The sequence below is a fragment of the Neolamprologus brichardi genome, chromosome 3 (assembly GCF_056152115.1).
Source record: "Neolamprologus brichardi isolate AB-2024 chromosome 3, ASM5615211v1, whole genome shotgun sequence".
NCBI classification, from domain to species: domain Eukaryota; kingdom Metazoa; phylum Chordata; class Actinopteri; order Cichliformes; family Cichlidae; genus Neolamprologus; species Neolamprologus brichardi.
Window position 1 is genome coordinate 523,564 of NC_142106.1, and position 15,123 is coordinate 538,686.

Consider the following 15,123-nt stretch of genomic DNA (forward strand, 5'->3'; position numbering starts at 1 on the left):
TAATTCAAAAGATATTTCAATATTTATTCATCCAAAACAAAACAAGTTTACTCTAAATTGATGTTGTACAGTAAAAAAATGTTCTTGTGTTTTCCATAAAGTGTAAATATCTGGTTTAAACTGTGAATATACTGCTGTGCATTGAAATTCCTCTTGTTTTGCATAGAAATATACTGAACAACATACAAAGCATAATATATAAAATAACATCTACCAGAGTTTTTTCTTTGAAAGAAGCTCCTTATGTCCATTCTTGTATATCAGTGCATTACTGATTTATTTAGCCGTGGAGGGAAACAACTGAAAATATGAAATAAACACACATGTAAGATAAGACTCTCTAAAGAAACATCATTGTTGTTGTTTAGCTTTTCATTTCACCATTTGTTGATTCACTCAAAGAGCAAGTAACGTAATATGGGTCAAGTGATCAGTTTGATATCAATATTTCGTGATACACCGTCATATTTACATTATTTGTACAGTACGAATTATTTGCTTTGGTACCTGGTCTTTATTATTATATATTAGGGGGCATTTACGCACAGTCATAAATTCCCACAGTGTGCACTATGTGCTTCGAATATTGTGTGTAGTTTTTGTTTTATACAGTTGTCAGCCAGGCATCTAACTATGAAAAAATTACACTCCAAAAGACCCCGGGCTTCTGAAAAAACAACCCGGGCTTAAGCCCAGAAAGCCACCCCCCGCTCCGCCCCAGCTCTTCATTAAAGTCAGTGTGTAATGTTTTCCTGGCTAACATCAGCTGTGTGCAGCTTAGTTCCAGCACAAGTCTGTCGCTCCATAGTTCACGGTAACGGACTCACAGCTGGACCAACGGTCTGTTTCCGGTGTTCTGACAAAACGTCCTACTTTGTCAAAACATCCTACCGTAGCGTAAATTTATGGTCTTGTCTATCAATCCGTGCTACTTTATCAGAATATGCTACCTTACGTGGTTTATGCCTCCATCGTATATATCTATAGGTAGGACGTTCTGATGGCCAAATCACACTATCCAAACGTGCCTGCAGCACACATTCATCTAATGTTAACACAGAATACAAGGAGAAATGGAGGGGAAAAGACAGCTTTGTTACATGTTTTCCTTATATTTTTTGCATTCATATTGTAGGTTGCTCTCTTTATATTTTGCACATTCAAAATGTCCCCGTCTTTGGCAAGAATCACACTGCACCTGGAAAGGAAAAATAAATAGCTCATATTCTTTTTGGTAAATACTATTAGATAACATTTTAAACATGATTAGTGTTAGGATGCCTGGGTCGTTGACCCAGGGTTTTTGAGTTTATTATATTATTTATAATTTCAAGTCTTTGGGTTTTCGTTAGAGTCATGTCTTATGGTTTGTCTCTGTGTAATCCTTAGTTGCTGTCTCCCCTGTCCGCTATATCCCCGTGTCCAGTCAGTGTCTGTGTCTGCCCTGGTCCCACATCTCTGTTCCCTTTGTTGTAGTGCCTGCATGTGAGTCTTTGTCTTTAGTTCAGTCTGTGTTATGTGTTTCCCGTTTTACTTTGAAGGTCTCTGTCTTATCTCAGTGTGTTCAGTTTACGCTTCCTTGTCTCGTCAGTTCTGATTTGCCCCAGCTGTGTTTCCCTCCCGTGTCCATTCCCTGATTGCTCCCTCTATGTATTTAAGCCCTGTGTTTCAGTTTGTCATTGTCGTGATCTACCGTTTATCTAGCTGTGTGTTCTGTCAGTCTGTTTGTGTAAGTTTATTTTGGATACTTTCTGTCTCCGGAGTCTGCACTTTGGGTCCTTCTCCTGCCTGCACACAGCCGTCACATAACAGAAGATTGCAACCAGAACATGGACCCCGCAGACTCTTTTTCCTCGGAGTTCAATGGCGAGATGATGCGGATGGTGAGTCTGCTCGACCGCATTGCCCAGTCACAGGATTTACGGACTATGGCAGTTGGGCTAAGTGCAGTAGATGCCATCATTCATCATAACCCTCAGCTCTCTCAGTTTGCTAAGGACACTAAGTTGGATGGCACCATTACTGCCTGGAGAGAGCAAGTCAAGGCTGGTGAGCTTGCTCTCTCACTCACTAGATCTTCCCCACCGCTGCCCCAGGACAACACACACTCTCCACCTGTCTCAACACTGCCACGGACTTCCTCTCCCTCCCCACACCAGCCGGGTCCTCGTTCGCCTGCCTTTTTCCTGGCGGCTATGTGGTCGGAGGATGAGGAGGAGGTCTCCTTTTCTCCACCGGTTCCTGTTTCCTCATCCCGAAGGAAACGGCGTTCAGGCCGCCGCCACTCCAGGACGGTTGAGCAAACTCCTCTCGGGGGAGATGGTGACTGTTTATTGTATGCTCCATTTGAGCATTCTGACTCTGGACATTCTGACATCACACCCACTTCATCTGTTGGTCCCGCTGGGGGTTCTGGAGAACCGCTCCAGCCGTCTTCAGTCTCTGCTGGAGGGTCCGAGGGACCGCTTCAGCCGCCTGTTCCCGCTGGAGGGTCCGAGGGGCCCGTCCTGCCTCCGCTGGAGGGTCCGAGGGACCGCTTCAGCCGCCTGTTCCCGCTGGAGGGTCCGAGGGACCGCTTCAGCCACCTGTTCCCGCTGGAGGGTCCGAGGGGCCCGTCCAGCCTCCTGCCCCCGCTGGAGGGTCCGAGGGGCCCGTCCAGCCTCCTGCCTCCGCTGGAGGGTCCGAGGGGCCCGTCCAGCCTCCTGTTCCCGCTGGAGGGTCCGAGGGACCGCTTCAGCCGCCTGTTCCCGCTGGAGGGTCCGAGGGGCCCGTCCAGCCGCCTGTTCCCGCTGGAGGGTCCGAGGGGCACGTCCAGCGACCTGTGTTGCCTGCAGCGCCACCACCTGCGGCTCCCACGCCGTCCCCTGCAGCGCCGCCCTCGTCAGGTCCAGCCTCCGAGTCTTCGGCGTCGCCTGGTCCTGCCTCGCTCCATCTAGCTTCGTCTGCGCCTGAGGTCCCCATGCCGTCTGGGCCTGCACGGCCTGCACGTCCTGTCCGGCCTGCACGTCCTGTTCGGCCGCTTTCCGGGCCGATGACTGGACATCATTGCCGTCATGGACGGCCCCCTGAACTACGTCGCCGCCGGTGCCTCCCGCCCGGCCGGCCTCCTGACCTGCTCCGTCGCCGCCGGTGCCTCCCGCCTGCCCGGCCCCCTGAACTGTCCTCTTGGCTCTTGGGCCGCCTGTCTCCGGGCCGCCCCCCTGAACTGCCCGGGTTTGGACTGTTGTGCCGTCGGCCTCCGGGCCGGCCTCCTGAACCTTTTCAAGACTGTTACCTGGGCCTCTGCGCCTTTCATGGGCCTTTTGTCTGTTTTCTTTTGGGCTGTTGCTGTGCCGCAGTGCTGTTGTTTTGGGCTTTTGCTCCCTGTATTTTTTTTGTCTCTGGCTCCGTGTGTTTGCTTCATTTCGGTCCCTCCATCCTGTTCCCCCGCCGCCCACCCTGGTTGGGTTGTTTTTTTTTTTTTTTTTTTTTGTTTTGGTGTTTCGGGTTGGGCTGTCTGGGAGCCAGCCCTTTAGGGGGGGATACTGTTAGGATGCCTGGGTCATTGACCCAGGGTTTTTGAGTTTATTATATTATTTATAATTTCTAGTCTTTGGGTTTTCGTTAGAGTCATGTCTTATGGTTTGTCTCTGTATAATCCTTAGTTGCTGTCTCCCCTGTCTGCTATATCCCCGTGTCCAGTCAGTGTCTGTGTCTGCCCTGGTCCCACATCTCTGTTCCCTTTGTTGTAGTGCCTGCATGTGAGTCTGTGTCTTTTGTTCAGTCTGTGTTATGTGTTTCCTGTTTTACTTCGAAGGTCTCTGTCTTATCTCAGTGTGTTCAGTTTACGCTTCCTTGTCTCGTCAGTTCTGATTTGCCCCAGCTGTGTTTCCCTCCTGTTGTCCATTCCCTGATTGCTCCCTCTATGTATTTAAGCCCTGTGTTTCAGTTTGTCATTGTCGCGATCTACCGTTTATCTAGCTGTGTGTTCTGTCAGTCTGTTTGTAAGTTTATTTTGGATACTCAGTTTTGTTGCTTTTTTTTTTTGAGTTTAACATTAAAGCTGTTTTGAGTTACTTTCTGTCTCCGGAGTCTGCACTTTGGGTCCTTCTCCTGCCTGCACACAGCGGTCACATAACAATTATCAAGTAATGATACTAAGACTTATGTTTTTGTTTTTTTTTTTTGTTTTTTGCCGTTGTTTCTTTTACCATCTCAATCATGCGACAGTCAGCGTCAGCATCTAACATAGAGCAAACAATGCAGTAGTCCTCAGCATTCCCTGAAACACATTCATGGCCATTGGCTTTTAATCACACATTTCTTGAATAATTAAAAAATAATCGTACAGTTTTTCCAAAAAATACTGCATGGCAAATTAGTCTACTTAATTTTTTTTTAATTAGACTTTAAGAAAGGTCTTATCAGAAAGTGTTTGAAAAGTACTATTTGTACTGTGCTGTTTGAAAAGCACTATTTAAATTGGAAGTACACAATCTGACGTGATAAGGACATTACTGGACAATAAAACAATTACACAATGTTATCAATCAATTAACAAGTATGTGGTGCAATATTACTTTCTTCGACATAATAACGGAGTGTGATGTCCACTAACTGCAGGAGGACTAAAATAATTGAGAAGGTTTACGCTGTACGCCAGTTTACAGAAGTTTAGAAGCACTAAATCAAGACTTGGAATATGACTTCAATTGAGACTCAAAATTGGAGTATTTTTGCACAAAAAACAAAACGCATGTTCGTTTGAAAAGTTAACAAATTGACAACAGCTTAAGGAAAACAATTATTAACTGTAATAAAGAAGTAAAACTTTTAATACAAACCTTTTTGTGCACGAGATCGGCACGAGATCAGGGTAGGATCAAATAATAGGCACAGGATAATAACGAATTACGGTCGTCCAGCCTGGAAGTAATGAATGCATGGACTAGTTTTTCAGCGTCACTCTGAGACAGGATATTTCTAATTTTAGAGATGTTGCGCAAATGGAAGAAAGCAGTCTTACATATTTGTTTAACCTCTTAAGCCCCAACGCCCCCTGATACGGGGGCAAAAAGCAGTAGATCAGGTAGGCTTGGGGCTTAAGAGGTTAATATTTGCGTTGAAGGACATGTCCTGGTCAAAAATAACTCCAAGGTTCCTCACAGCGTTACTGGAGGCCAAGGTAATGCCATCCAGAGTAAGAAGTCTGCTAGAGACCATATTTCTAAGATTTTCAGGGCCGAGTACAATAACCTCAGTTTGATCTGAATTAAGGAGCAGAAAGTTAGCGGCCACCCTGGTCTTTATGTCTGTAAGACATTCCTGCAGTTTAACTCATTGGTGTGTGTTATCTGGCTTCATGGATAGATAGAGCTGAGTGTCATCAGCATAGCAGTGAAAATTTATGCTATGTCTTCTAATGATGCTGCCTAAGGGAAGCATGTATAATGTAAACACAATTGGTCCTAGCACTGAACCCTGTGGAACACCATATTTCACCTCAGTGTGTGAAGAGGACTCTCCATTTACATGCACAAATTGGAATCTATTAGATAGATATGATACAAACCACTGCAGTGCAGTACCTGTAATACCCACAGCATGTTCTAATCGCTCTAATAGGATATTATGGTCGACAGTATGGTATGCTGCACTGAGGTCTAGCAGGACAAGCACAGAGATGAGTCCACTGTCAGAGGCCATAAGAAGATCATTTGTAACCTTCACTAAAGCTGTTTCTGTGCTGTGATGAGCTCTGAAACCTGACTGAAACTCTTCAAATAAACCATTCCTCTGCAGATGATCTGTTAGCTGTTTGACAACTACTCTTTCAAAGATTTTTGATATGACAGGAAGGTTGGAGATTGGCCTATAATTAGCTAAGACAGCTGGGTCTAGAGATGCTTTTTGAGTAAAGGTTTAACTACAGCCAGCTTGAAGGCCTGTGGTACATAGCCGATTATTAGAGATAGGTTGATCATATTTAAGATTGAAGCATTAATTAATGGCAGGACTTCTTTGAGCAGTTTTGCAGGAATGGGGTCTAAAAGACACGTTGTTGGTTTGGAGGAAGTAATTATTGAAGTTAACTCAGAAAGATCAATTGGAGAAAAAGAGTCTAACTTAACATCAATGGTACTAAAAGTAGCTGTAGATGATATTACATCTGTGGGATGATTATTGGTAATATTTTCTCTAATGATTAAAATTTTATTTGTGGAGAAGTTCATGAAGTCATTTGTAGTTAATGTTAAAGGGATGTTTGGCTCAACAGAGCTCTGACTTTTTGTCAGCCTGGCTACAGAGCTGAAGAGAAACCTGGGGTTGTTCTTATTTTCTTCAATCAGTGACAAATAGTAAGATGTTCTGGCTTTGCGGAGGGCTTTCTTATAAAGCAGCAAACTCCTCTAAATTTGTGATACGCCATTTCCTCTCCAGCTTTCGAGTTATCTGCTTTAGGCTACGTGTTTGAGAATTATACCACGGAGTCAGGTACTTCTGATTTGAGGCCTTAGTTTTCACCGGAGCTACAGTATCCAGAGTCGTATGTAGTGAGGAGGTAAAATTATTAACAAGATAATCGACCTCTGACGGTGTAGTGTTCCGATAGCTGCTCTGCTCTATGAGCATTGAAGATGATAACAGTGGGTGGATTATATTCTTAAACTTAGTTACAGTGCTTTCAGAAAGACATCTACTGTGATAAAGTCTACTCTCCACTGCTGTGTAATCAATTATTGTAAATGTAAATGTTATCAGGAAATGATCAGACAGGAGAGGGTTTTCAGGAAACACTGTTAAATGTTCAGTTTCTATGCCATATGTTAAAACAAGATCTAGAGTGTGATTAAAGTGGTGGGTGGGTTCTTTTACATTTTGAGAGAAACCAATTGAGTCTAATAACAGATTAAATGCCATATTGAGGCTGTCATTTTTAGCATCTACATGGATGTTAAAATCACCCACAATAATTATTTTATCTGAGCTGAGCACCTGGGCCTTAAACTCTGTGTAAGGCCCAGGTGGACAATAGATGATAACAAGTAAGACGGGTTTCTGAGTTTCACAGCTGGGGTGGACAATGTTAAGCATCAGACTTCAAATGAATTAAATGTCTGTCTGGGTCTTTGGTTGATTCATAGGCTGGTGTGAAAAATTGCTGCCACACCTCCCCCTCGGCCTGTGCTTCGACATTTCTGGTAGTTAGAATGACTCCGGGGTGTTGATTCATTTAAACTAACATAATCATCCTGCTGCAACCAAGTTTCTGTAAGGCAGAGTAAATCAATTTGTTGATCAATTATTAAGTCATGTACTAACAGAGACTTGGAGGAGAGAGACCTAATATTTAATAATCCACATTTCACTGTTTAACTCTTTGGTTCAGATGTGGATACTGTATTGTTCTTTCTTTGTGATTTTTTATGTTTAAGTTGTTTGTTGCTGGTTTTTTGTTTGTTTTTTTTGTGTTTTTGGGAGCTGACACAGTCTCAATGGAGATGGGTTTTTTTTTTTTTTTTTGGGGGGGTAGCAGGAGGAGAGAAGCTGCAGAGAGGCGTGTAAGACTGCAACTCTGCTTCCTGGTCCCAACTCTGGATAGTCATATTGTGGGGGGTTTAATAAATTTGTCTATATTTTTAGAAATGAGAGCTGCTCCATCCAAAGTGGGATGGATGCCGTCCCTCCTAACAAGACAGGGTTTCCTCCAGAAGGTTTGCCAATTATCTATGAAGCCCACATCGTTTCTGGGACACCACTCAGACAGCCAGCAATTTAAGGAGAACATGTGGCTAAACATGTCACTCCTGGTCTGATTGGGGAGGGGACCAGAGAAAACTACAGAGTCCAACATTGTTTTGGCAAAGTTGCACACCGATTCAATATTGATTTTGGTGACCTCCGATTGGCGTAACCGGGTGTCATTACTGCCGACGTGAATTATGATTTTACTGAATTTCCGTTTACCCTTAGCCAGCAGTTTTAAATTTCCTTCAATGTCGCCTGCTCTGGCCCCTGGAAGACAATTGACTATGGTTGCAGGTGTCTCTAGCTTCACATGTCTGAGAACAGAATCACCAATTACCAGAGTTTGACCCCCGGCGGGTGTGTCGCCGAGTGGGGAAAAACGGTTAGACACATGAACAGGTTGGTGGTGTACCTGGGGCTTCTTTGTAAGACTATGCTTCCTCCTCACCGTCACCCAGCCGCCCTCTTTCCCCAGCTGCTTGGGGTCTGCCGGGGAACAGCTAGCGGGGCCTACGCTATCTTCGGCTGCACCAGCTACACGGGCCTGGCTAGCTACGGGTGAATGAAAGGTGCAAAGCCGAGTCTCCAATTCAGTAATCCTGGCCTCCAGAGCTGCAAATATGCTACATTTGTTACAGATATCATTACTGCTAAAGGAGGCCGAGGAGAAACTAAACATCTGACACAATGAGCAGGAAAGTGCAGGAGGGACAGGTGAAGAGGCCATGCTGCTAGCAAGTTGGCTAAGAGCTAAGCTAAGTTAGCGAAACAGTAAAAACACAGTGTGTGAATACTTTTGCTATAAATTAGGGAGTGAGTAGACGGAGAGTGTGCTTCAGATGAAGCACGTGAAGATTATGCTATGAAGAAAGAATGTATCTAAAGCTTCTTAATTAAATTGCTAAGCAGATAAGCTACTCAAAAACACCACTGTTTTTGAGCATGAACAGGAAGTGATACTCTACCGCAGAGAGAGCGAACATCAAGTGACAGCGCCACCAAGAGTCAGGAAACAAAGCATACATGCTTTTGTTCCTTTGTATTTTAAATTAGCCAATCTAGCCACAGATTTCTATCTTTACACCCACTAGGTGTCAGTCTCTTAATTGTCACGCTTCTTTTCCATCGCTGGACCATCTGTCCCCCTTTAACAGGTGGACCATCTGTGGGATGACCACTGTGTTTGGGCAATTGTCAAAATATAAAAATCACAGGCTTTTATTAAAGCTAATACTTTCAGACCTCTCATCACTTTCCAGCTTCCCCCGATCCCCATTCTGGTTGTTTCCTGCTTCTGCCTTTGTGCTCAGACTAGAACCTCTGTCCAAGGAGCTTTTGACCTTCTTCACCGTTAAACAACTAATCTTCCAGGACAGGCGATTCTCTGCGCTCACTTCACCTCAGGGGTGAACTATCCTGAGGTCTTTTTCCACAGATGTGGGGATTATTCTGCCCCGTTATTGAGGTCTGGGATTCTTTCTGATTCAGCCAAGTCAGGGCTTCGGGCCTCCTTAGTGCAGTCCTTCTGGATTTCCACCAAGCTCCTTCGTGGTTATTGCTGTGGTTCTGGAATCCTCTCGAGGTGACTAGCATGACCCTTGACCCCAGTCACTGTCTTGGCAGTCTTGGTGTCTGATGTGAAGGATCCTCATATTTCCATGACCTTGTCTGGTGTCTGCTCCTTCCTCTGTAAGAAACAGAAAAGGAAAACACCTCTCTGCCTCGCCTTAATAATCTAATGTCGTTATCCATTGTTCTTCTAGTGATTCAAAATTGGTTTAGAATATCATGTTCAGGACTCTCACTGGTTCTCTAAAAAATCTGAAGTTGTGGAAACTTATAGTTCATTATAATCTTTTACCTGTACCTGGATTGTTAATCACACAAATAATGATCATAGAGAACATTGTTTCATGTTAAACTTGACATTCCCCATTTTTTGACACACTTCCATGTGTCAATTCAACAGAACTAGAAAATTAAAAGAAAAAGGTTAGTGACATCATTTCTCCGAAAACATCAGAAATTTTCCTCCAGACCTGCAACCCTGTGTTAGGAAATTAAATCAGTTTAGTTTTCATTTTAAGTCTATTTCACTCCAGGAGCCTGCATCCACACCACAACTGCCTAGAAACAAAACCTTTGTGTTAATATGAACTTCACATTTGGAGCTCGGTTCAGCCATGAATCCAGCTCATCTTTACATCACTGAGTCCAACCGACACTGCCATCTGATAGTGTGGCACTGGATACTCTTCCCTTAGTGTCGCTGTTTTCAATCTGTTAATTAGAGTCCTCAAACATGAGATAAACAGCATCCACAACAAGTAAATACAGCTGTGAATGTGGCCAATTATCAATCAGTTACCAATCAATGATAAAATAATAGCTTTTATTTTCTGAATGCTTCAGTCAACCACTCACCCAGAGGATCTGGGTGAGTGGAGTAATGTCTTTCATCCTTCCATGCCCTGGTTACTGGTCCATCCAGAGCTGTATCATTTTGAAATATGCATACAACAAGTCGAACCATACCTTGGTCACACCAACCCTTTTTCCAACAGAGTATGTCCAACGCCATCCTAGTTTGGACCATTAAAGTGACTTTAACGCCGAATGTTCTGACAGTCCTGTTTACTACATTCCCTGGTCAGGTTAGCTAATCTCTGCACATTGGAATAAACATAATCAACATGGTCAACATTTTATTGGGTGTTATTTTATAAAAATATTATAGATTCGAACCCCCAATACCTATGGGGTTTGCGGATAATCTCATTTTAACAAGCTTCAGATTATTTATTGTCAGATTTTTATGTTTTCATAGATTTTTAGCCACTGTCTGATTATATCTCTGAGGTTGGTGTCACTCATAGCGGTCATGTTCTGTGGAAGATGAGTCACATGACCCATGAAATTCATTCAAACTAACCTTTCTTCAGATTGCCACTAGATTGCACCAGTCCTCAATAAACACGGAACATAACAGACTACACAAACAAAACCAGGGCACGGGGCGCTCCGGCTGCATAAAGACGGGAAAACTGATCCCGAGATCCAGGATGGAAAACAGAAGCTGCTCTCTCCCGCCACTCTGTAATGCCGTTATACGTTATGGTTCCTCCACTCACCCCAGCCGGTCCACACACTAACCCCAACACAGCTCCATCTCTGTGTTTTGGTCAAGTCTCTATATCTGAATTGTATTTAAAGCATAATAAATCTGCAGTAGACATAAAACCAGTTAAACAGTTATTATAGTTTAATACTTTTGAATTATTTTAATTTTGTTTTGATTTACTTTTTATTTTTCATCACTTTTCAGACTGGATTTTCATGTTTCAGTTTAGTTTTTTTTTTTACTCTTTGTAATAATTAGGATGCTGTTGCTCCGCCTCCATCTGCTCATTGTTCAAATGAATTGGCTGCACCTTTAATCAGAAAGCACCGTGTCAGCAGAAGGTTGGTGTTTTGGGAGTTTTTGATGCACTGTAACCTACAGCTGATTTAGGTGAACTGAACTTTTAAGGGTCCCTTAATCCAAAATAAAAATCTGGATTTCCTCAGAAATCTCTGCTCCCCCAGCCAGGAGGGGGCAGCACAGACTACACTGAAAGTGTGTATTAGTGTGTTTTAGAATGAGCGACTCTACACACTAACAGGATGTAACAGGATGTAAAGTGAGATTCAAACCAGAGACACACGTATGACAGCGAATCAGAAGCTTTATTCAGGGCAGAAGCTTATAGCAGAAGTATTTCTTTGGTTTCAACTCTTTCCAATGAGATCACAGGGACAGACAGCAGGTGGTCATGTGACCCAGTGAAGGGGAGAACATCTTAATGAGTACAGATCATATCTGACTTTAATCAAAATCATTCTCACATTATTTCAGCCGTTTCTGTTGGAGGTTCATTGTCTTTGTTTTTACTTTTTTACATTTTTAAATAAATATAATCCCTCCTGTCTGTGGAAAGAGGCTCTCTTCTCTTAGCGGCTTGCGTTCCAGCTCAGATCTACCTAGCAACTGATGATGTGTGAAACAGTGTTATATGCAGACGAGACCACACTGTGTGTGCTGAGCAGGTTATCAGGGAGTGAATCGTGCTTGTTATTGGAGGTGTTTCCACGTAGAGGCTGTGTGCTCAGCTCTTTGCACTGATCCTCACTGAGCTCCTTAAACTCAACTTCCTGTTGCTGTAAGAGATGCAGGCCGAGGATGTTTGATTCATCAGTGCACAGAGCTTCAGCCTCTCTCTGACGTGCACTTTCTCTCTAAATGTCTTTCATTTATAATTCAGGATTTATGATCTTCAGTCTTTCAGTTTGGCACATGAACACAAACTTTATCTCCATTTCATTCATGTGAGTTTAACACAGATGTTTCACTGTTATTCAGAGGTTCACACATCATCAGCTGCTGCTCTCAGAAACACGAACAACAGAACATCTCATGAAGTGAACGTGAGCTCGGACACTGGCTTTGGTTGTTCAGAGGAGGTTCAAACCAATCAGAGCCCACTCTGGTGCTTTTCTATAACCAGCTTTAGTCTCAGTGACGGTGAGCACATCACTGACATATGGAGACGATCATTTAAAACGTGCTTTAGGTTTCATAGATACTTTGAGTCTGAAAAAAAAGAGGATTTAACGAATGTTTCAGTGTCATTTTAGAGAACAAGCTCACATCACTTCATGAAGTCTGTTTCTGCTGCTTCACTTCCTGTTTTTCACCCTCGAGTCTTTCACTATTATTATATTTCTGTATGTAGCTTCTTCTGTCTCTAATTTTTTCCTATAATCATCTATGTCATTCTCACAGTACTGCCCATAGTGTCGATAATTACACTGACACATTGCGAGGGACATGTCTTCTATTGGAATACAGGTTCCTCTTCTTTTTTTTTCCCCACAGTCCATCTTGGAGCACGGATCTTTTTCCGTCATTTCTTTATCACTTTTAATCAGAACCACAAACTTTCCACTACCTGCACAGTCCCCTGTGTAAATGTAAGGAGTCTGAGCTGAAGGCTTTTTAGGAGGAGGGTTAGCTTCCTGTGCCTCAATGCTTTGGTGAGGGTTATCTTTATCAGTATAGGCGTGCACTGCTGTGTAAGTCTTAGACACTGGAATTCCTGGAATTCCTTTCACCTCTTGTGCACATGCGCTGAGTGTCTCTGCCACCTTATAACACGGAACTTTCTGACGAAAACAGCTCTCAATGGCTTTGCTGACTTCCTGTGCTTTGCTGTGAGTCCCTTTCACCTGTCTGGCTACAGCCACAGTAATGCGCTGTGTTGACACATTATGAAATCCTGTTAGCACGTGTTTGTTCAGGGTTTTAAATATTTTATGGTTTGAGTTTTTGGTTATGAATGCAACAACCATCCAGTCATACCTGTCATATGTCTCCTGCAGAAAAGACCAGACTTCCTTTGCTAAGATATCACGTTTTTCAGATTTATCAATAAGTGGTTTCACGTCCTGTAATACATAAGTCATACTGTTGGCAATGCATCGCTTCTGGATGTCAAACATTGCTGTCATTGCTTCATACACATTGTTCATCATCTCATCATCTCTTGCTTTAGACTCTATGTCCTTCAGTGTGTAGTAGTATTCGTTCATCATGTTGCCCTTGATGATAAGTGTAAGAATGAGAAACGTATATTCTAAGATTTCTTTCTCGTGACATTTAACATGTTCGGCCAGTTCGTCCCCGAGGTTATTAATGAAGCTCTTCCCTGTTTTTTTCAGTAACTCTCCCATTTCCCGAGGAGCCTTCTCATATTTTGAGTAGGCTTCTATAAAGCTTTGTTTGTGTTTTTTCTTTTCAACATCATCCTTTGCCCCAGCGAGACTGCCCAGCAGTGTTTTGTATTCAGTCCAGGCGAGCCTGATGTCCAGCTCTGGCTTGTGGTAGACACCAGCTGCCCAGATGTTCCACTTCTGTTCCATATGATACTGGTCAAGCTTAGCATCGAGTCTGTCAAATTCTTCCTTGATATCTTTCAGTAATGATTTATCATTAGCATGATTGTCTATCACTATCACTAATGTCATTATTAAGGAAAAAACAGAACCTACTACTGGCACAACATTAACCATAGACTGAGCAACTCTGAATATATCAGAACTATCGTCTGACAAACCTTTCATCAGTTCCCCAATGTCTTTGATTAATGTTTGACAAGTTCCACCAACATTTTTGATGTCTTCTGTTTTTTTTAAACCACTCGCTAGTGCACTTGTAAGTTTTTCTTTGTTTTCTTTTAGTTTCTTGAGAAACGCATTCTCATGCGCGCTCTGGATTTCAGATGTGGAAATGGTCACAGTGGAGATGAGGATGTAGGACATCAGCAGCAGCGGGCCAACAGACGCCATGTCTGAAAATAGACACAAACACAATGCAGAGATCTTCATTTATTAACTCTCCACATGAAACAATCAGGCTCTTAATTTAAATTCACCACTCGAGGTTAAAGTACAAATAGTCTAATAACAGTAGATTATTACTAAACATCATACGCGTTGCTATCTTTAATCACGATCTGCTAAATTTTGTTTGAAAAGTCACCATTAGGTGGCAGTGTTTGATGAGAAAGCATTAGTGCATCTGCTTCTACCATAAGGAACAAGAAACTGGGGCCAACTTTAGCTCAGTGGGAGAGCAGGCACCCACATGGTGCATAGCTGAAGAGCTGTAGCTCATTGCTGCCTGTCCTTCCCCTCCATCTTCACTTTTATCATCCAACAAAAAGCCAAAAACATAATATTTAAAAAAGAAAAAAGAAAAGAAATGCAGTATTTGTGAACTGTTACTAAGATGTGTTTAACCCATTTCTGTAATATGAAATGATGATAAATGTACATAAACAATAATAAAAATTATAATATTTTTGTTTTATGCTGACTGTTATCCTATTTGTGACATTAATCATGGATGTGAATTTATAAACAGGTTTAGCAGTTCTAGCAGATAATATAACAGGATTATGGACAGAAAGACAATCGGACAAATAAAACAAATATACTAATAATCCAGTATATAAATTTGGAGATATATACATACCTGATGGAGGCGTGGACAGGTGAAGATCCTGAAGCTGGGATCAGCGAGAGGAGCTGTCAGCTTGGATGTGGTGATGTCTGAGTCTGAGGAGGCGGTCTGGATGCTGCTGTGTGTCAGAGGGAAGCAGACATTTTTATAAGACCCTGAAAAGCCACACCTCTGATGTCATACTCACTTGTGTGAGTTTTATCTCTCAGGTGCTGTGTATGGGTGTGCTTGGTTACAGGTCGTGTCTGCTTGCCCTCCACCCCTTTCTTTCTGTCTGTGTTGTTTTCTTGTTCTTCTCCATCCCACGCATCCACACAGACACTAATGTGAATAAT

At 42.8% G+C, this 15,123-nt stretch overlaps 3 protein-coding genes across 3 annotated transcripts; 1 reads left to right on the forward strand and 2 right to left on the reverse strand.

Annotated features, from left to right (window-relative positions):
* The first annotated feature begins 1,829 nt into the window (after nucleotides 1-1,829).
* Nucleotides 1,830-2,952, forward strand: LOC148103072 (uncharacterized). Its single transcript, XM_087831008.1, has 3 exons — nucleotides 1,830-2,294; nucleotides 2,531-2,757; nucleotides 2,835-2,952. The coding sequence occupies exons 1-3, from the start codon at nucleotides 1,830-1,832 to the stop codon at nucleotides 2,950-2,952; spliced, it is 810 nt and encodes a 269-aa protein (XP_087687134.1).
* Nucleotides 2,953-7,582: 4,630 nt separating this feature from the next.
* On the reverse strand, nucleotides 7,583-8,455 carry LOC148103073 (uncharacterized). The gene has a single exon (XM_087831112.1). The coding sequence runs from the start codon at nucleotides 8,453-8,455 to the stop codon at nucleotides 7,583-7,585; it is 873 nt and encodes a 290-aa protein (XP_087687238.1).
* Nucleotides 8,456-12,444: 3,989 nt separating this feature from the next.
* On the reverse strand, nucleotides 12,445-14,880 carry LOC148103074 (uncharacterized). Its single transcript, XM_087831103.1, has 2 exons — nucleotides 14,801-14,880; nucleotides 12,445-14,114 (listed from the first exon to the last, which is right to left on the reverse strand). The coding sequence occupies exon 2, from the start codon at nucleotides 14,110-14,112 to the stop codon at nucleotides 12,445-12,447; it is 1,668 nt and encodes a 555-aa protein (XP_087687229.1). The 5' UTR covers nucleotides 14,113-14,114; nucleotides 14,801-14,880.
* Between the last annotated feature and the right edge of the window lie 243 nt (nucleotides 14,881-15,123).